Raw genomic sequence first — 23454 nt, 5'->3', positions numbered from 1 at the left:
TAAGCACTCACACGACTATCTCTTGCAGCAATATTTATTATCCATTCTAATAAAGAGAATTACTAGAGGAGTTTTGTCATCCGCTTCTAAGTAGCTGGCTGCGTTCTCCGAAAGTCACATTTTGCTGGTAAGTTAAATGTGATAACTAACACTAACCGGGAAAAATGTTTCAAATAAATGTAAATGTTTGATTACTTAAGCGATCAGAACACTCAGTTTATTGATGGTTAAAAAAATAAATAAAAATAATTAGAAACATTATTTTATATTATTAAATTATTTTCTGTCAAATTGCTTTTTCGGTTAACATTTTCTCAAAATATGGAATTACAGAAATTCTTTTAACAACGCTTTTGGTGGTGAAATTTCACATTATGTTGTAGAGGTGAAGTGCTACTTCAAAGAATTGTCTAAAGTTGCAGTGGCAGCCCCTTACCTCAAATAAAATTACCTCAAAAAATGCTTTAAAAATATGAGTAAACATTTCGATTGAAAAATAATATACGGCATTTAAAGGAATCGAGCAGTCTTTGAGAAAAGTAAAGTGGCAAACACATTTACTGATTCGGCTGAAACCTTATAATCTCAAGTCCTCTTAGGAGGAAGTGGATTAGCCACTTCTGAAGAGAAATATTGGCACCCCCGTGGGTATCCTAGGCTAACAACACGAACATATACCACTAACCTTAAACATAGGGCCTGCAGAAGTAGCTGGTGGGCAACCATAGGCAAACACGAAGCTCATTTCATTTGTACACATTTAACACTTTACAGACGCCTGTATTTATTGTCAAACACTGATACTCATAGCCACTCCCTGTATAGTCTATAGTGAAGTATAAGATGCGATAACAGAACCCAAACAGAATCCTAAGTTTTAGCTTACTACGTTTTACGTTATTGAGCTAAAAAAATATTTACTTTTAATTCAGGGGACCTCTAATCACTATTTCCCATGCAAACTTAAAAACTGTTAGAATTTGATACTAACGCGTATATTCTCTTTTGCTAGATGTAAGAGAACGTCTGTCTATTTTTCACTCTTATTTGAACTACTTATTTTTAAAGGAAGATTTAATTAGAGGGGGCATTCTTATGGAAGTGCGACCATAAGTATCCCTTCAATGCTCTAGTTCAGAACAATGACAGTGCCAGCTATATAAGACTTTGCATAATTTTAACTATTGATTAAATTACCAAAGTTAAAGAAATTAGGTTTACGGAGTATGACTAGCGATTTTTTACTGTATAACTTTTTAAGCTTGTTTTTACTTTAATATTTTGGAAAAGGTTCCACTGCATTTCTGTTAACTTAACATACTCTTCTGATTAAATATAAATTTTATCATTTCTTTCAATTTTTATTTAAACTTTTTATTGCCAAATTAATTTTTTGAACTTTTTTTTAGGGTGTGTACCATTTATTTTTACGTATTTGAATAAAGTTTTAGCAAAAAGTGATTTTTAATAAGTTTGGGACTGAAGAATGTGTAATATTGAGAATGCGTAGTCACTGAGTGTAAAAGCGGGACTTTCCTGACTGCTGGGCTAGTATAATATGACTCTTTATAATTGCCCTTTCGGTCCAAGAAGGGCCCCCTTACTTCGATGGCTCTTGCCAACTTCTCCAGTATCTTACTCCGAGTTATTTACATTTTTTTTTTTCTACCTCGACAAGCACATCAAGCGTGGTTATCCCCTCTTCTTACATGACTAAGTTAACCTGAGATTTGGTTTTCTTTATTTTTACAAGAAGCGAAATCCTGCTGAATCTACCACACTTTATGATATTTATTATGTTTTGGTATTACAACACATCACGAAGTTCCCCTTTGGACTTTGGCTTCCCATGTCCACCAGGGCCTTTCTTAAGATCTTTCTTTCCCAATGATTTAAGAAAAAGAATATCATCATCATTGGGCGTAAACCTTGCTTCAGTAGCTTAAAAATCAATGAAATTGAGAAACCGACTTATTGACAGCAATTCTGTCTCTGGACTGTACAAGGAATCGTTTGAGTATTAGCGACCAAAAATTGCAGGCTGTTATCCTTATTCGTATCCTCTTTACTTTTTTTTTTGTTTTTTGAAAATAACATCCTTTAGAAAGTAACATACCAAGGTATTTGGAATAGGTCTCTTTTGAACACAGATTGGATAATTTCATTTTTATGCATTATGCCTTGAAGCCTTGTAGAGACCCTTGTTCTTGGTTTTTACCACCATTGATGGATAAATCTAATTGGAGGGAAACATCTGAAGAAAATATGTCCTTTTCTTTTACTCCCTCTTGGAGTAAGGGAGTAAGAGAAAGTCGTGTGAGTGTTACATCCAGATTTTAAAAATATCAAATTAAGAAATTATTAACCTAATTCAAATGAATGAATTTGAAATAAGACATTTTTACATTTTCATAAACCCCTTTCAGATTTTTTTATTTTCATTTTTTTTTTAATTTACAGTTTCAACATTTTTGTGATTCCATTTTTTTAAAAAATTTTATATACTTTTTTAGGTACTACGGACTCTGATGCAGTGATTTTATTTTTATTTATTTATTTTGTTATTTTAAGAATTTTAGAAAAAAAAACTTTTGTGTAGTTAGGAAATATTTACAAATGTGATTGATTACAAGTTTTCTTTGTTATAAATACTAGTCCCCTACAAAAGCGTTCAATAATTTTTCAAGCATTTGTTTGTGTGTAAAATTACGTATTAAATATATTGTATACATAGTTATGTATAAAGTAATTAAAATAGTTTTTGCTTTAAAAAATAGAAAATTAAAAAACATCAATAAATTAGGTATACAGTAGCCAGTTTGAACTGATCATACATCAGAGAGATGGTTCTACTAAACTCATTTTTAGGAAAATGATCATTTAATTAATGAACAGCTTTCAAAACATCAACATTTTTCTATGATTCACTACTTTTCTCAAAATTGTAATCTCAGGTGCTAGAAAGTTGAAAATAAAGCCAATTTAATTGCACAAAATCGGAAAAACATTAAATGATAAAAAAAAAAAAAATTATTTCTGTCAATTCGAAACAAATTAATAACTTAGAAATTTGGAAGGAAGGAATACTAATTAATAATTTTTATAGGAAAGGGCTCTAACGTCTTTGTTTCCATCTGTAGCGTAGAGAAGTTATATCTTGACAGGCTGTAGCCAGGATCTTCAATTTTATATCAGTATAAGTCCTTATAAAGAACGCAAAATATCATTTTTAACTGTATCGTGGCCATAAAAAACAGATCATGAGAAAATTTGGAAGATGCCTCACTGTGCAGGAATTCCCTGGAAAAGTTTAATTTAGCAGAGAAATGTAAATAAACTTTTTTAATTTCGGAAGTAAACTACTTTTGGCAATAACTTATTATTTCCTATCAAGCATCCTTAAAGAAAGATTACTAATAGATCTCTTAGTTTCAATTTGTTTAGTCAGTAAGGAAAGACAGAAATGCTATTAAAATACTGGTGTTCAATAGAAACTAAGATTTCTGTCATACACAAATAAAATTATCAGTAAGTGCTAGTTTTAATTTTTCATCTGGCTGTAACTAAAAAAAAAAAAAGAAAAAAAACTCATTTAATTTATTAGTGATACGGTTGTCCGGTATGGACGAACGAATTTTCTGACCAGACACTGGTCAGAAACGGAGCATTTAAATTTGATAGAGTTTTCAAGCCGTAAATGAGAGTGTGATTAAAGCGTGCCTCTTCTCCCTTAACAACTATCACGAAATAGCCAAAAGCCAGCCTTCGGGTCATAAAGACCATTAAGCAGTAATTGGAGTGGAGATTGTGCAAGTGCAGGAGGCTGCGAAGAGCGCCAGCCTTTGGCACGCTTAGGCTTCTTTATTGATAGAGTAGGTAATTCTTATTTTTTTTATTATTATTATTAAAGCTAAAATTGAGTATTTGCAATAAAATACTAATAAAAGGATTTTTTTTTCGAAAAATATTTTGGGTATATAAGCCTTAGAGCCTTCAGGGAAGCTACGCCACTAGTTCAAGCACTTTATTCTTGTCAATCACTTTTATTTCATTAATTGTCCTCAGAACACTTCATTTAGGCTTGGTTCTAAGATAAGATGAAGTTAAAAACCTTTCCTTCAAGTGCTTATCAGTAAACCTGATATCTATCCTCTGTTAATATTTGTATCAATGTTAGCGAAAAATTCCTCAGGTTGGAAGAATATTGCAGTGAACTTTTCTTTCAAACTTACTATGATTGTCTACACAGTCTCCAATAATTTCTTTTGAACTTGGCTACTAACTACCCAAGGTATTAGGCCTCTCATGTCACTTCGAATCTTTCTTTATATAGCATTGATTTTAGTGTTTTTTTGGGGGGATGTGTGACGTCAAATTTCAGTCAACATCATTTTACTTCTGTGCAACTGTAGAATATTCAAGCCCACTAACTTTAAGGTAAAAAAAGTTTGAAGAAATTAAATTATATAGAGTGCAATAAGTAGTACATGCGAGAAAGTTATGTAATGTCCACACCAGATTTTTGTGTTTCTTTAAATAATAAAACGTTTTTTTTTGTTATAAATTATTATCAAATAATCAGTTAAGACTTGCTAATGGCAATTTATTTTACTCCTCTTTAAGAATTTCATGTTCATATCATGTTTTTGGATACAAAGATGCATTTTGTACAGTCAAACCCTTGAAACAGAACAGAAAGCTCATAGATTCGAAGCAAATTTATTAAAGAATGTTTTAAGAAATATTGATAGATTGTTGCTTATAAAAGGAACAAAGATACTAAGAAATAATAATATTTTATTTTAAACATTAAAATGATACTATCTCTTTTTTGTGATTGACAAAATAACTTCGTCACCTTATAGATCTTTTATGATCTTTCAATTGGTGTTATTAAATTTTCTGTAGCTCTACCACTCCGGGAGTTGACATTATTTTTATGAAAAAGGAGAAAATAAAAAAAGGTTAATTTTTTTAAAACGGTTAGGACTTGAACCACAACCATTTTTTGGAAACCCAAATGAAATTTAGAACCTATCTAATAAATACCTAATGAATGCTAGTTTAACTTAACAAGACTCTGAATAGAAATTCCGTATCAGCACCACAATTGATGGGAGGATCGATGACCCATAATGTAGTAAGTACATTACCACTCAGCCTGTGTAGTATGGCAAATAATTTGTTTACGTTTTAAGGGCGGAAAGAAGATCACGCAGAATTTAACTTTATTTTTTTTTTTTTTATAAAAATTTAGTTTTAGATTCAAGTAATTATTTTATATTCATACACCCAGAAATTTGCAATTAATAATTAAAATCAAAGTAGCTGCACTTAATTTATAAATCTTAAAATTCAATTTTATAAACTGCAAAAAAGTGAATCTATACACAAAAGACTAAGCATTATTTTCTCTCTCTGGCACCACTTTCTTCATTTTGAACTGGCTGACATTTACATCCGAACTCTTCTAATCTTCTAGGCTATAGAATACCTACCCTCCCCCCATATTGGGTAAAAATATTTCTCTTTGGTTAATAAATAGAAAGAAGAGCATTCATTTAACAAGATTAACGCAAGGCCGCTAATAACACGACCAACGTCCTCACTAAAGGGAAAATTTAAAGTTAGAGCATATCCCTGATTTACCTTACAGCCCAGAACTGATTCATCAACTCTTCCGGTACACGAGCCGCTTTTTACCTAAATGATAAAAAAAACATCGGGGCAGTTTCGGATATTTTTTTACCAATATTTACTGGAAAGGCATGGAGTTGTTGAATCCCATCTACTGGTACTATCAATCAACTTAATGGGTAGCCAAAGAAATTTTTTTTGGAATCGTAAGGTAAATATGCGGTCACCTATATACAAAGGCTACTAGTAAAGTTAATCAAATAACAAACCAGATAAGCATAAAAATAAAACATGCAAACTTTTTGTGGAACCAAGCAAACTGATAGGTGTATGAAATGTTAAAACCAATACCTGCCCGCCGCCCTAAGAGTAACTGTATCTACATGTTTCACTTACTGATATATAGCGCCCGCGCCATATTACAATACTCCACTAAATACATTTTTCATTTGTTCAAATTACATTGTTGATATTCAATAAATAAAAAATTGGATACACCGCCATGTTTTATTTTTTTAATTAATTCATTAAATCTAAAATTCATAAGTATCTGACATTGTCATCTGATAATAAAACATCCAACATTCAATGATATTCAACTTTTATTAAAGTTATAATTTTGTATACTATTTATTAATTTTTTATTTTATTTATTATTTTTATTTTATTTTTTTGTAATTTTTTTTTTTTTAAATATCTTTAAATTTTATCAGATCACAGTAAACTTCTCATTAAACAAACAATTAAACTAAATAAATAAAAGACTATTATCGCTGATTTTGTCGGCATTTTCAAAGATTTTAAACATTTTCAAAAATACTATTAAAATAAATATAAATTAATTTAGCACCTTTTGTTGTAAAAAGATGATTTTTGTGTCCTCACTGGAATCTGTTACTTTCTCTATCGCTGCTTTTTTATATTAAGTGTCACTAGTTTAATTTTTGTATTTCTTATAGATACCACTAGGGGATACTCTTTTGAATTGATTAAATTAATTTTTTTTAAACAAAATCAATCTACAAAAAGTGCTACTGTACTAACAGGCTTTTCAGTTTTTGGCTATTTTTTCGAAAACATTTCAATTAATTTTCTTTTAATTACAATAATTTTATGATGGAAAACATGCAGATCTATATCTTTTATTTAAAGCATTTCTCCAGGAAGCTTTACTTTAGGGCATTTTAGTGCCATATAGTGCAGTGAAGGGCTAAAGGTAGAGTTTAAAGGAGCGGCCACCCCAAGCGCCGGAATACAGAGGGGGCTAAAATCAGCTCAAAGGAACATTTTTATTAAAGAAATTATTCAAGTTAAACACAGTTAATTCGGCAACATAATTCAGGTTATAAACTCGCAGAATATGGGACTGTAGAAGTTACACCCCCAAAAAATCCTTAACCTCCTAAAATCAATTTTCCGAAAAAAGTTACAAGTAAAACTGGTATGAGTAGCTAGCATAGAGAAAAAAGTTTAAGAGTTTATAAGAAATTGCGAAAAATAAGAAACAAATATAAAAAAGTCACACTTTTGGTCACTCCATTTTTTTGAACTCAGAATTTCATCACATCAATTCAGCCTCCTTATTATTATGTAGATATTCCACTAAATAGTAAATATTCCATGATGTTCCACTGAAATGACATTTTAAAAGTAAACCTAAGCACCAAAAATGTCTAAATATTCCTTGAAAAATTTATTTAAAAAGAAGTTGTAGGTGCACGATATCGTTAAGGTCCTTTTCGTGCAGTAATGGTAATTTCGTTTAAAGGATTGCATCGATAAGTTATTGTCAGGCTCCCTGGAGATGAGCAAACGAAATAATTTGAGCTTCCTGTGATTTTTCATTGAGCTAGCGAAAAATCACAAACAATATTTTAAAAAATCACTTTTAGCAACTTCAAGGGAACTCACGTGCATTTTTGGTGAAAAGTGGATATTGAAAAACATGACACGATCGTATTACTTACTCTTAATTTAAGAGAAAGTAAAAAAATGAGAAAAAAGTGGTACAATGAATTTACGTTTGAAAATTCTTTTCTAGCATCCAGCCTACTACATCCAACACTACATCTGTGTCAAACCTAATATAACTTTCATTTGAAACTGTTCCTTAGGGAAATTAATTTTAGGGTGGGATGGGTTAAAGCTTCCCATTAAAGTTCGAATTTAAGGTGATAAAAGGAGTGATAAAATTAGTAAAACTTAAATAAGTAACTAACTCTCCGAGTTTGGCGTCTCTGGAAGTGCAAATTTACAAAACTTATTTATTTTTAGTTTTCCGCATTTTCTTTGCAAATACCCATGCCAATAAAATTCTTATAAAGCTAAATAAAATCGTTTTATTTTTTCAAGGACCTATCAGTTTTACATAAGGTTTGTCTTTGAAAATTGATTTTTAGGGGAGTCCCCAGAAAGGGAATGTCTTGTAATTCCCCTCTAATGTGAGGTTTCTATACTTATAAAATGTTAGTGAGCATTTAAATATATTAGTAACAATTTCCGAGCCTGTAGAAAATTGGAAAAGAAAATTTACTTAAAGTTATTGTGTGAATTGCAATTAGAGAATCTTGTGTGATGGTTCCTCACAGAATTCTTCATTTGCTTAATTAATGCATGAGTACAGTTTTTTTTTTCAAATTTAAATATGGTTTTTAAGTGTGCAAAGAATTTCGATTTTGCACGTAAATTGGTTGGGCACTATCAGTGAAATACTGTTTCCAACCACAAGTGCCATATAATTGTTTTTAAATTTAATTTATTTATTTATTTCTAAAATTAATATAAAAAAGTGATTAGATAAATTAATAAATTTAATATAAATAAAATCAAAATAAACTAACTGACCATATCCAATTTTTTTTTATAAAATTCGTACAATTACTTATGAATTTTTTTTTTTTACAACTTTTTAAAAATTTATTACCTGAAATGTTCTCTCGTCAAAATTTATTTTGACTACACTAAATTAATTCTATAAAATCATACAAATTATTTTATTATTATTAAATACGTATTTTCTCAATTTCATTTTAAAATGTATTCCTTCTACGATTTTATCTTTTGCTTGATTGTATTCCAAAAAAGAATTCCATTTTTTTTTTTATTTTTTCTTTTTTAAAAAATACCCACTTTTTTTTAGAAGTTCGTTTTTACATTTTTTTAAAAATATGTTACAAGAGTTTTCAAAATGTTTTTTTTTGCCATATGTTAAGATTTTATAGTTTACTGTTTTTTCAATAAACAATTGGCTTGTGTCCAAATAAATTTATTTTATTCACTTAATTTTCCAAAACATATATGTATATTTTATATATTAAAAAATTACAATAATAAAAAAAGTGATAGGCACTATTTTATATAATATTTATACAAATACAATGTTATTTTAATTAATTTTTCTTTTCGTTTTTATGTTCTAAAATCCACAATACACCTTTTTTTTTACAATTTTATAATTTTTGAAACAACCTCTACTTCTACTTTTGCCATATTTGTAACAGTTTTCAACACCCGAAGATTGCTGCTATTCTTTAAATGAAACCAAAATATTAAAAAACCTAGGCACAAAGAGATAATTGGGCAAAATTTTATTTTTTGATATCTAAGCAAGTACCTGGAGTCATTCATTACTATACCTCTTAATTTTGTAAAACATTGCTTTAAATAAAATCAAGTTCATGTTTTTATAGTAAAAAATTATAAATATATATAAATAAGGTGGTAAGACTCACACCAGGTGCTAATGAATGCTCACAAGAAAGAAAAGACTCTCCTACTGCAATTCTCAAGTATCTTCCATTGCTCTAACTTTTCCCACAGCACTGCGATCTATATAGACTGATTGTGCTCCCACTAGTCGGTGCCAGGTGAGTCCCTATAGCTATCCCTCAAAGTTAAGATTTTTGGGATGGTACTAGGAAGGGGGTTCTCGAACACCTGTTTATTTCCTCAGAGTCTAAATCTTCCTTTCGTATGAAAGTTAGCAGTTCCTGACTGGAAAGTGTTCTGGACTCTCCTCCATTAACCCCACTGAATCCTCAGGTGCCTTCACGAATCAGGCCCAGCTTCTTAGAAGCCCTCTGAATTCGAAATGCTCTGTAAAAAAAGTGTTCAGCATGCAAAGCTTATCTCCTTTAGTCCTAGTCAAACCTCCAATCGTTGCTATAGCTAAAGTTGAGAACGATACTAAGATCTTAGAAAAATGTTTCAAATAAAAGAATAGAGCTACTTGTCAGCAATCTGTAAGTTTAAAAAAATGAAGGAATGAAGAAATGAAAATTCCCAAAAAGCCCAGCCATTCCTTTAAAAATTAATTGAAAGCTTTAAAATAAAAATCGATTCAGTAATGTATTACTTCTCATTGGCGGATTCTGAACGAAATTATTTGATAGGAACCTGTCCACATGAAATACGAAATTTAACTTTCTGTCTTGAGTTGCGATGGGCACACACTTTTCTGTTTAAAGAGGATCTCAAATCGTGTATTTCCTATCTCATAACTCAATTTAAAAAAATCTGCACGTAAACAATATTTTCTCTTGTGAAAAGTAAGAGAAAGTGGTGGAATCATTTACTTTATTGTCTTATTTTGAACTTAATTGTAGGTCTTGAAAAATAGTTTTTATACAACTACCAAACATTTAAGAATAGATATGTGCCTTTTTCAGCTTTAGTAATGTTACAAAATGTACGTGTGCAGATCACACAAATTATGGCTGTAATCAGGTGACTGAAGAGTGGCCTGATGTCGCCCTCCCTGATAATGTTGATGAATGTTTAGTTTATTTATTTATGGTTTACTAGTTCATTAGCGCTATGTTTGGTTTATTATTATTAATCAGCTACGTGACCTGAATATTACCTGCTTCTTATCACCCCATCCCCATACCTCCTTCTCTAGCGGTCCTTCCGCATACAAACCAAATTGTAAACTATACCTTAGCTCCAACTCTCTTGTTTTCGCTGGAGAGTTCGCCTGTACACCTAAACTTAGTACTGGCGCAACTTCGTGCAGTACTACGCGGCCTCTTTATACAGACTCTTCATCTCAAAATTCTGAAATTCCAGGATGTCCGTCCAGGATATCTTGAGCAAATCACTGGCCACCCAAGAGTTCCCAGCCAACCATTCCACCAAAATCTTAAAAAACTCTTAATTAAATCGCACTCAGGGTGAGAAGGAACAGCGTACCTCCCTACTTGGATTTCTTTTTTAATTCTTTTAGCCTGGAGACAAATTTTTCCGTATCTTTCAGTGCTCCTCTAATCCTCTTATGCTCCAATCTTTAGTTTTCCTGTCACAAAATTATTTTATGATGGGGCACCACAGTGCAGAATCTAAGATCCACCCCAAACCAACTCATTCAGCTCATTTGTTGGATTCTATCTCAGCCTTCCAGATCAGTTTGAGCCTTCTCTTACATTTTTGCACTAATCTGGAGCTCCGACATGCAAATTTATTCTTAATGATCCTCGCCTCTTTATACGATATAATCTCGTATATAATCTGCCTGCCATCGCTCCAACAAGTAGCTAAATTATTCAAATAATTTGATAGTTTTGTAAACAAAGTAAGTACAGGTATCCCATTTTTATTTAAAACATTTTATTATTCCAATTTTATCACGAATATCGCTTTATTTCAGAGCATTAACATAATGTAAAGGCAACTATTTACTATAAAATCAAAGTGTGAAGATAGTTTTAAAGTGGAACTTTAAGAATTGCAGTAATAGAAAGTCGTGTGAGTTGTCGCACCAGGTTTTTATTTTCAAATTGTCCTGATAACAAGTGAACTTTTTTCATCACTATTTGTGAAGTGTGTTTTCATATTGTTTTTTAATTGTGTTTTAATAAGTTTATCGTGGTAGTAGAAAAAATGTAATATTTAATATGTGAGTAAAGTATTTTTTTAAATTGTTTACAATCACGTTCAATTGATACACTTATTATCGAAATTCAGGTGTTCAAAAATACTAAGTTACACACATGTCAAATAGGTAATGTGATAGATTAAAGTTTCCGTAATGTATAAACATATAAGAGATAAACAGTGAAACTGAGGTACAATTTTGAAAACACTTGCTGCAGTTTCAGTAAAAAGTGTGGTTTAATATTCGCTACTTTAATTCAATTTTTAGACTCACTGCGCTCGTGTAGCCTAAACTCAAGTGTAAAAAAAAACAACTAATTTTAATTTAATTACTGTTATGATAAATATCTAATTTGCTGCTTAGATATACAATGAAGTATTTAAAACGTAAAGGGATAGTTCATTCAGGTTGGCTCTACTGCAATAGTTTTGCTATGGATAGAAATGTTGCCCGTAAATGAAATAGCTTCTTTAGGAGATTAGTTGCTGCGCAAAGTTTCCTGATGATGGACTTGAATCTCAATTCACAGTACCCCACTACGACATGTACACAAACAGAAATGAAACTATTGTATACTCGACGAGTGGTTGCGGGACCTGTGCAGGAGTAGAGGAGCGCGTCTATTATAATCAAAAGGATTAATTGCCATTTCTCTTAGAAGCAATCAGATCAGTCATTCTTAGTTGCGCCCAAAATCTTATGAGGATAGGGCACTGAAGTCAGACGAATTGCTGCCACTTACCAGATTTTTTTAGACACTCCAATACTTGCACAACCTGTCAATTCACACAACGAAAATTAACCAAAAAGATTAAATGAGCGACTAGATACAACTTATAGCTGAGGGAATCCCCGATATTGATTAGATTATTAACTCCAACAATCGACCTAATAATACCAAACCATAAAATAGAAACAATGTGCAAAATTCCCGTTTTGTACAAAACCACTGACGCGGTCTTAAACTTGAACAGACTTTAACGTATGTTTCGCTAATGATGGTTGCGGAAGACTGAAAGTTCGTTGTTTGATATACATGTAATTTTTTGAAATGGCGAAAATGGTAATACCAACCAAATTTGAGAAACATAAATTAAGCTTTGCATGTACATATTTTATTAAAAATAATAAAATGACTTTAATGAGGATGGAGATTTCCAAGTGTTTGTTGATTCCGGAGAAAGCCTCTTTGACCTGAAAGCAAGCACACGACGTAGCTAAATGATTTAAAAGTGCAAGACAAACGCAGCATTGTCTTTAGTCCAAAGTGAAAAGGATTAATCAACTCACACAGTTCTAGATTAGTTCTTGAACCCGGCCAAAAATATTTTTTTTTTAATTTCCTCAATGCTGACAGATCTGAGGCTTTGTTTGCTTAAGCCTCTGCTACCGTAATTAACTTACTTGCCTTCTCAACGATCCGGCTGTTCAAGCATGGCGCGTATTAAGCCAGTTCAGGTGGTAAAAATCCTAACCGTAAGACTGGACTAAAAATTGAATTTTAGCATGCAGGCCTGTTTTTTTATTTTGTTTTTGTTTTTGTTTTTAATTCTGTTTTAACCAGACAGGTGTACAGAAGGAGTTGCGTACACAAAACATTTTAGAAACAATTAATAAAAGATAAAAATCAAACAGAACTTAAACAAAAAATAATAAATTACATAATGTAATAATAATCACAATAAATGAAAAATAACCTAAATTAAATTGTGAAGATTTTAACACTGCATTATTACTTAGATTAGTCATTAAACGTGGATGAGCGCAACGTAACTACGTTTACGGTATAATTATAAATATTAAAACAATCAGATTTCGATTGAAATGATAGTAAATTAAATAGTTGTTTTTCTCTACTAATAGATAATTGAGTAGATATTTCATTCTCATTCATTCATAAAACGGACAGATAATAAATAAATGAAAGAAATCTTCATTTTCATGGAGATTACAAAGAGTGCAGAGCTGGTTAGGATTTATTAAATAGGCTATTGCTTTGTGAATGATTTTAATAGAAAATTACTGTAAGTTCTAAGTTGGAACAATATGCTAGTTACATTAAATGGTAAAGAGTAAGAGAAATTTTGAAAATCCGAGATATTTAAAGGAATATTTCTATAATAAATACTGTAATTTGAGAAGTATAGTATGGCTACATCAGCGTTGTGTAATTTACACAAATTGTATTTACATTTTTATGAATTACATAAGGATCCTGCATTCATTCCCAAAGCTGGTTGCAACCAACATTTATAAAAAAATCCTTCATTTGGGTTACCCAGTTGAACTTAATATTATTATACGGTGAAGAGTCGAGAAGTAATAGGCTGTTATATCAAATACGAGGTAATCTGGATTGATCCATTTCCAATACATATTTTACAACTACTGCAACCAAACTTAAGAACAGTGGTGGCCATATGAGATATTCGAGTTTCTACAAATATTATATAGAACGGAGTGTATTTTAATAGATGAAAAAGACGTTTGTAAGAATTAGTTTGGCCATATTCTAAACAGTCTAAATACTTTAGTCCCCAGATTTGTATTGAGTAGAGCAATGTGGAATGGGCAATTAAACAGTGCTACATTACTGGGCCGTGAGTTACTCTTACCTTTGCCAGAATATTGTTAACGGTACCAGCAGCAATATTGAGATGAGGAGGAGGAAAACTGCACGCCTAAATACAAATTTATTACAGGCCTATGTTTACTGCAGAACTAAAAAATTATTCCAACAAGTCCGCTTTTCGGGAGGGCAATGCAGGCTGAGAAGTACATGCTTCCTGGAAGAGAAGGAAATAACACTGTACGGTGAATATAGAAAAAAATCCAATATGGCTGTTCGAAAAAGTCGGCCTCAACCTTCACTCTAGAGCCTCTCTCCTCTAATTAAACAAAGAGAACTAGAAGAAGAGCTTTAGTAACCAGTGAACCAGTGAATACCATAATTGTGTCGCGGTGGCGTAGCTTTAATTGGTCTTCCCACATGCAATCCAGCTAACCTTTACTACATAGCAATGAATTAAAAAGTATCGAAGAAGGTTAGGTTATGCAAAACTGAATCAGAGAGTAAGTATTTTGTTCAATTTTGTGGACATCCAACTTTCTTAAATAAAATTAAAATCTCGGTTTTTTGATATTCCTGAAGTCCGCAAAAGGGTTTCTATAAGCCTCTAGTTACACGTTCTCCTCATGAGATAAATCAAGTGTTAAAATTTTCTTTTATTGACAGTAAATATCTCCACATCGATGAATCGCTTTGCTCTTAAAACTTGAAACATCCATCGGTGAGTCTATTCATATTGATTTATTGCTAGTGAAAAAGTTCCTGGGAATGATAAAGAGTTAGTTTTCTGCAGCCTAGTTCAGAACCGTTAAACCCAAGCTGGAGCGACCAATAAATTGTCGCCAAAAAATTTCAGAATTGAGAATTAAGCCATTACTACTGATATTAAGTTCTCGTCTTTCATCAGCCGTGGCTCACTGCCCTTACCTACATAGTTGAGCCCCAAAACTGGCACACCGCGTGCAGGGTATGTGGCAAACAGTATAGTGAAGTCGTAGCTGAGTATTGGATCTAAATTCTGTAAGGTTTCTAACCTCTTTTAGATTTTAGCTTAGAGTTGTTATTTTTTCTGCATGTGCAGGAGGCTGAGACAACGTAGCCTTTGGTCATTTTAGAACGATCAGGCACCATTTGTTCTAGAGAGCAGGATATAAAATAAAGAAAAAAAAACGAACTTTTAGGTGATTTTCATCCAATAAACCAATGAAATGATATATGTACATTTTTTTGAGTAGTATTTTGGGGGTACCTTTCCGTTAGCCTAGCGCAAGCGAAAAACAGTTTTGGGTAAAACTGTTTTCTTTACAATTCATTAATATTTGTTTATAGCTGAACTTGTTTTGCTTACTATTATTAATATTTGTTTATAGTTGAACGTTTTCGACTTTTATTCCGTTGACTTGGCTCGCGTTTGGTTCACAATTGGCGACATTTGCGCTCGGCTAACGGAAAAGTACCTATTTTGGTTTTAAATGATTATTCCAAATTAGTGGGATGAGCCTTTGTATTTAAAATAAATAATAATAAAAATAATCAATATAGGATTTTAAGAAAAACGTATATACATATTGCTTTGGAAAGTCTAGATCCAGCCCCGCTATTTTTAATCTTAATCTTAAATAATGTTTGATGATTTACTAAATTTTATTTTTGCAAGCATGTAATACATAATATATGCTGTTGTGGGGAAAGGTATTGCGGATGGGCTCGTAGCAGGGCGATTGTCTGGATGGCTCAACTAATGTCAAAGACCCAACGACTGTTTTAAGGATTGATAATTTTTTATTTTTGTTTTTCAATGACAATTATTAAAAAATATTAATAAAGGGCTTGACTGAAACAGTTTTGCTTGTATTTTACAAATATACAATTTCGATTCGAGTTATTGTACAGCCTTATTGTAATCTAGAGCTCCTTCCGAGATATATAGTTATCTTTATCTTTCTTTACTTACTTTAATTTAATTTTTTTTCTTCTAAGTAAAATTTTTGAAAGTCAGTTTGAGCCGGAAATCATGTTTTGAAGTCCTCTGAAATGGAAACATTGCCTTTATATGCGTCAATGTCTATAACGAGAGAAAAGTATTCCAAGGCCGATTGTGCACTGAAAAAACTCCCAGCCCATTGACCTCGGATGGTGACGCGCCTTAAATCATAATAATAAAAAAAGAATAATTTTAGTACCACCTCTCTCCAGCCCTCTATTCAACACTACAGTTTGCCACAACCCATCGAGTTCATCCATAAATATGAAATTTGTGAAGCCGTCATTGCTGGATTCTGGACAGACACACCAACATCAGGCTTGGGACCAATAAAGGGGAAAATCATATCTCCTCATTTCCTGAAATAGCCACATACATGGAAACCAGAGTAGAAGTTCATTAAATCGCGTCAGCTCTTCGAAAGAAGTGCTAATCCAAAGTTTGAAACCTAGGCAGGCTAGCCGCAGTGTTTCAAGCAGTGCTAGATCGCAAGAGTAATCTTGTATACTCAGATTAAAAGAGGAGAGATAATTAATCAGTTACACAACCGGTCTTTCTTCAGTGTATCAGGTTCTTTTATGGACTATTAAGTTCTAAGAAGTTAATTTAAGTCTTTTATAGAAGTGAAACCGGCTAAAGAATAGTTCATTCTTTCCTTTTCAATCCCACTTGTATTTTTTCAAACTTTGACAAAAATTACAGCCATCAATTTTTAATTGTCCAGTACACTCGCTTTTACCATGTAGGAAGGTCATGATATTGGTAAAGCGAGTATTGCTATAATTTTAGCAGCTTGCATAACATTCAGAGAAGTCTTTTTCAGCTGAAGAATACAACTATTTTATAGCTTTGAATTAATTGTCGAAAATGTTACATGCTCTGTAGATTGTCGGAAAATTCTATGGCCTACGGTCATTTGTCTCTTGTCCAAAAGCCATTGACAGAAGCGCGAGTATAAACCAGGTTATACTCGTACACACTAACCTTAAAGCAAATGTTTATTGGAAGAACTTTAGAATATTCACAATTTTCCGCGATTAACTGCCTGATTGGGCGAAGCTGTACTATAAACATATGAAGTGCTATTTTTATTTTAGTTTTTATTGTAAGAGAGTGGAGTGGGGACGGACAGCTCAATTTGAGGAGTGGGGTATGCGGAGTAGGAAGAGGGCCAGCAGTAGGGCCCGCGCCGTTTCTTGAGAGACAGATCACTTCAAGCGTTCAACTTCATACCCCACCCCACCGAGTTCAACTGTATAATACTGCTGGAAGAGATAATTATTCCAATTCAGCCTGATAGTAGAAATGTCTTTGGTTTGGCGTGAGTGGAAAGAAGCATTGCTATTTTTATGTTTTGTTGTGTTCAAAAGACTTAGTTTTCATTTACATTTCATTACCATTTTCTAAGTGCTTCAATCTATTTTTATGTATTTTATTTTATATTGTCAATAAATATATTTGTTTTCCCGGAAGTAATACTCTGTGTTTTCCCGGAAGTAATACTCTTGTGTTTTCCCGGAAGTAATACTCTGTGTTTTCCCGGTAGTAATACTCTGTGTTTTCCCGGAAGTAATACTCTGTGTTTACCCGTCCTTTCCACCCTCTCCCGCTCCCTTACATGATTATTCCTGTTTTTTTTTTTGTTTTTTTTTTTCAAGGACTACTTAGAGTCCGATTTGGCCTTTTTATAAAACACAAGAAATCACGTCAATTAATATCGCAATGTCAAGGTTTCGAGAGTCAGATGACGCCAAAATAATGTGAAACTGAAACCATCATTCCAACTGACAGTCTTGCCTCCTTCGGCGCGAATGAAGCTAATGATTTCAAAAATTCATAATCTTATTCCCACTATTCAGTAGTAAACAATGCACTGTTTATTCAGGCTGTCCTTACATGGCTTTTCAGACAATTCGATTACGAAGAAAGGTGCTTGCAAGAGACATCTCTGCACACCTAAAACCAGAAAAAACAAGATCTGAGAGATTTACAGAGGTAAGGCAATCATACTTGATGTTTTCCCATTTGGGATCGGAGTCTATAGACTCGAAACTAAACCCAGCGTAGGAATAAATGACAATAAAAAATGACGACAAAATAAAATATCAAAAACTAATTATCTGATAAAATAATTAATAAAGATTTTTTCTGGTTAGCCAGCATGTTTGAGAATAAAAAGATATAACAAGTTTCAAATATATTTATAAAAAGATTAATTTTATTACATTATTATTTATTTTATTTATATTTTCCACCCAACATTTCATAGAGTTAACTATATTTTTGAACTCGTGAGCAAGATGATTTGAATTGGTCAGTTTAGGGTTATTGTCTCAAAATGTTTTTTTTTTTTTGTATCTTTATTTTAGAGCACAATCTACTTTATACAATGCCCATACTATGATAGTTTATGGAACCTAATGCCTTCCAAAATATTGCATGCATACTTAAAAGAAAATCAATTTGGTAAGAATCTTAAAATTATTTCAATGAAAGAAAAATACTCGAATAATAAAATACTTTTGTATTCAATAGGTGACTTACTAAAATTTTAATTTAATGAATAGTAAGAAAGATGTACATAGTTATAATCTTGCTTATAAAATTAGTGATGTAGCCCAAAATCAATGATGCACTATATCCGAACATATTCGAATAACAGTAATAATAATCATCATTAACAGTTGCTTAAAAAAAGAAATCTGGAAGCCTTCAACTCGGATCACCTAGTGCCCTCAAAGAAGGCGTAAGGTAAAGTTATAGATTTTCATTATTGAAATGAGTAAAAGGAGATTAAAAAGATTCTAGAAATAATTTTTGAAAAAATCTCAACTAAATGAAAAATTCTTTCAATAATGTAGTTCTTTCAGTTGATAGATTTTATTCAAAAGCTTATTACTGGTTTCCCTGATAGCATCTAAAATAAATATAGAATTCGGATGTGATTTTGCGCGGCAAGACCACATATATTTCATTTAGGTGCTACCAATAGACCCAATAAGTTTTGGCCCTAATCGATCAATCCAGTTATCACATTACTGAATAAATGTTTCAGTTTTCCGCTTAATTTCGAGCTAATTTCTTTAAACATGTCTTTTTAACCATCCATCTGGAAATATACAAATTTTGTGTTTTTATTTATTTCGCGAAAATGTATTTGAAAATGAATGTGTTTTGTTGGAGTATGTAGCTTGGATTTCCTCTACAGAGTGCCGTTTCAGTCAGTTCTACTTTTTTAATTAAGAATATTTCAAAAATTGAGTTAAGAGAAATTTGTTGGACTTGCAGATGGCATTTATTAAAGCTCTACTCATAGTACCACTACTCAAAGACCTGTCGCATTTTTTATAAATTCTTTTAAGAAACAGTTAATTTAAGTGGAGCTCTGGAAGCTGTGACGTGGCGCTTCCCTCAAAGTAACGTGACATTACAGTGAACCTTTATTGGGTTCAACTAACATTTATTAAAAAGTAGACGTAAATAATGTTCGAATAATAAAAGAACATTGAGAATTGTAGTAAGAGAAAGTCGTTAGTACTTCACACAAGATTTTTTGTGACATTTTCCGAAATTATTTGTTACAGTTTTTGTTGATATTAAAAATAATAATTATTGTCTTATTTTATTAGAAAGGAATCCAAATAAAATATATAAAAAAAGGTTATTTTTGAGTTGCTTTTCACTTATTACAAAGTTCCTGGTTTTATTAGTCCAAAATGAACTTTATTTGATTGATTCTTTATATTTCTTGCTTTATCAGCTTAGTTACCATTCGTTTAATATCTTGCAAATCGTTTTGACATTTTTTGAGTAACAAAAAGTGGTTTTAGAAACTGTTTTAATCTGTTACATAAGAAAACACAGAATAATCTGAGTAAGATCATATTTAATGTTATTGTTAAGAGAATAGACTCTTCTTTATGGATCTAGGTACCCATAAACCTAGTCTAGCTACACTAACTAATGCCTTTCTCACTTAACACGAGGAGGAAGATGTCTAAACAAAAGTCTTTTTCGACCCATGCCCACGTGTGGGTGGAGCTACGGTAAGTAACTTTATCAAAAATGGAGTCTCTGGAGATTACCTGGTTTTGCTTTTCTGTGTCATGAAGGGCTCTTGCACTAGAGCCAGCTTTTCATGGGAACCGCAAAGAAATTTATTAGGCAAAATACAGTGAGGATATTAACACGCTAAACACACAACCTATAAGAGGATTTCGGAGAAGGCACTGCTGGTGCATACTGATAAATAGAGTACAACCACAACGCACAACCTTCTGAAACAGAACGCTTCACAAAAAGCAGCTTTTACAATTCTGTATAACTACTACTTAGCGATATAAAATCTTTGGCAATCTGGGAGTGGAGGAAATGGTATCGCAAAAACGACGAATGGGAGAAAATCTGAACATTTCGAACAAATCTACAAGGAGTGGACGGTATAAGAGAATAATAATGTGCTACTAAGTAAGATCATAAGGTTTGGCCAAAATCAATCTATTGGAAATGCCTCTTTATTCAATGTGTTTTTTCCAGCTTTCTTTTGTTCACTTTTCTCTAAAATAGATCTAATGGTTTTCTTTAAACTATGTACATGTAGGTGTACCACTTTTTTTGAATATTTTCCCGGGAATTTCCATTAAAATTGGATTCTAAGGCATAGGCGAAATTAAGACCTCCTTAAAGTGCTATATTTTGTGAGACTCGGCATGATATTTACGAGTCTCACACATGTGTTCTCAAATTCCAAGATTGGAAGAATTTCAGTTCACTAAAAGTAGTCGCTTTTTTTTTTTTAGTTTTCTTTCAATTTTGTAGTCACCACTGGTTCCAACTGGTTTCTTTACACAGTGCGTAACCTACAGGTATGTTGGGCCTATCAAATTGGATTGCTACTCGGACAACATTGAGTTTAATAGTGTTTTCTAGTAAAATTGCGACCTCACTTTTCCTTCAACATTATTATTTTATTATAATTATACAATTTTCTTTTTTAGCTAAAATTCTTACTTTCAAGGAAATTTAATAATATAAAATGCAGTTAGAAAAAATTTAAGTGTTCACACCAGATTTTGAATATATATAAGAGATAAGAGCAAGAAATATTAAAGATAAATAAAATAAAGAAAGTTTTGGAGAAGAGTTACATGTTTTATATGTACTTATTTTGTTGAATAAGAATCTATTTGCAATTGAAAAAATGTCCACTGGTAACAAAAACAAGTAAATTCACTTGCCCAAACAGCGCAGCACACTTTTTAGAATTTGTATGCTTAAATTGATACAGTATTCCTGCCTATATAATTCAACGGCGTAGCAGGTTGTACTGGCCACCTTTAACGAGGGTAGTTCTACACCTCATTTACAACTAAAAATAACTTCGTACAATTCATGATCCGAAATCTATTTTTCTAATTTCTAATTTTTCGTGACTTGTTTTTAAATAAAAATGGCCTTAACTCCTAGAAAAAACAAAACAAAAGGAAAAGCTTAGTTTAATTACACCCGCTGAAATAACATTAATTCTACATAAGGAGAGGGAGTTTTTTTGCCAATTATATGAAAGGTTTCATTTTAAAACTTTCAATAAAAAAATTAAATATATTAAATTTTAAAAACTTGAAATAACTTAATCTCTCACTATTTCCTTTTCTAATTTAAAGCAATAATTTTTAAAAAATTTCTTAAAATATTGTTTTAATAATGCGCTCTGAACTCTGTGTTCTTTTATTTCAAGGGTTACCAGCAAAGCATCCTCTGTCCAACTATCGTATTGTTCACTTGAAGTCAAAGAAGTTTAATGTGCGAAAGACACGAGTTTTTCCTTCTTTTCGTATATCTTGAAACAGTTTTGCTAGAAAAGTTGTTATAGAGTTGACAAATTTTCAGGGCACTGATGAATGCCTTCCGTAGTGGTTCTGTTACAATAAGAAGATGAACTTTGTACGGATGTATACATTTTGTGGCTCCTTCAATGGAGTCCCATTCCCATTGCCATCTTTGTACGATTGTTTTGGTTTAAGCTAACTATAGTTTGATAAAATAGTTTAAAACGAATATTCAAACGTCTAATAAACTCAACCAAGATAGCAGTAGCAACAAGATAGCAGCACCTGTTATGAACACAACCGAGTAACAACCATACGCAATGCACCTTCCTATAGTAGCGAAGCCACTGAGGAAAGCATGCATCAGTGCCCCGAAACTTTGAAAATTTAAAAAAAACGATTTTTCAAGAATTACTTCCACCAAATTTCAAAATATAAAAAATGGGAAAGTGCTAATCTTTTCCCCATTTTACCCTTACCTAATTGACGTCATGTTCACTTCAGTTGTGCGGATATAAGATGCCATTATTGCAGTCAGTTCTAGAAATTGAAGAACAGATCACTTGGGCTTCAAGAATAGTCTTGTAATTTTTAAAAAGTTATTGTTTAAAAAAAACAGAGATAGTGCGAGATAAAGTAGAGATGAAGTTGATATTTTTTTCCCAACAATACATTTAAAAACTCGTGAAATGTTAAAAAAATATATAAATAAAATATGAAACTACTCAAAAATCTACTTGAAAATTTCTAGAAAATGGTTAGAGTCACTGACCATGAATGAGGTGTAATAGCGCCTCCTTAAATACGATCAGTTTCAAACCTGCTAAGCCCTGCTTATAAGAAATGAAGTATTAATACGAATTAAAAATAAATAAAAATATAAAAATCGATCATATTTACATTATTTAAAAAAAAATTAATTATCAAATACAAAAAATTAAAAAACTTTAATGTCTAAATGTTATTTTTGTATTGTTTGGAAGACTTAAGCAAATTCGGCAGCAACCTATTTATTTTGATACATTGAGGGGCATTTCCTTACTTATTAACTTTATATATACATACATACATACATATATATATATATATATATATATATATATATATATATATATATATATAATAACGTTTTCGCTTGTCTAAGTCGAATTTTTTATTTAGTAAATACTATTTTTTTAACTTGTTTATTCGGCGCTGTATTTTTTTTTTTTTTTTTTTATCTCTTTTTGGCTTGAAAGCTTTATGTCGAGTATTTTTTATTGTTGTTAATAGAAAGAAAGTTTGTTTTTTGAAGATCGCAGTTACGTTACAATGATATGAGGCGCCGAAAACAGTACAGCTATTGTCGCTATAACGGTAAATAATGTGAATATGATGAGGCAAAGACGATCCACTACCATTGCTGCGAATTTCCAGTCGTTGGTTATCTCCGCTGCCTCATCTTCTTTGCGCAATTTATCCGTAATCATGCGCAATTCTTTTAATATTTGGCCAAGTTCACGATGTGGACCTAGACAGGATACGCCTTGTGAATGTAGGACGGAGCCAGTGACGCCGGTGCCGT

At 31.8% G+C, this 23454-nt stretch overlaps 1 protein-coding gene across 16 annotated transcripts in view; it reads right to left on the bottom strand.

The window, feature by feature from the left end:
• Positions 1-23454, bottom strand: part of LOC141459277 (neuronal acetylcholine receptor subunit alpha-7-like) — a 377452-nt gene that overhangs the window by 6865 nt on the left and 347133 nt on the right. For all 16 annotated transcript variants that reach the window (XM_074138142.1, XM_074138146.1, XM_074138148.1 and 13 more), the window contains one exon: positions 1-23454. This exon is cut by the window's left edge and continues 6865 nt beyond it. In XM_074138142.1, the coding sequence (XP_073994243.1) occupies positions 23192-23454 (263 nt within the window). In that variant the 3' untranslated portion in view covers positions 1-23191.

Source organism: Rhodnius prolixus, unplaced genomic scaffold (genome assembly GCF_049639745.1).
Source record: "Rhodnius prolixus isolate KJV_2025 unplaced genomic scaffold, Rpr scaffold_11, whole genome shotgun sequence".
Classification (NCBI taxonomy): domain Eukaryota; kingdom Metazoa; phylum Arthropoda; class Insecta; order Hemiptera; family Reduviidae; genus Rhodnius; species Rhodnius prolixus.
This window is presented reverse-complemented; position numbering and strand designations above follow the sequence as displayed.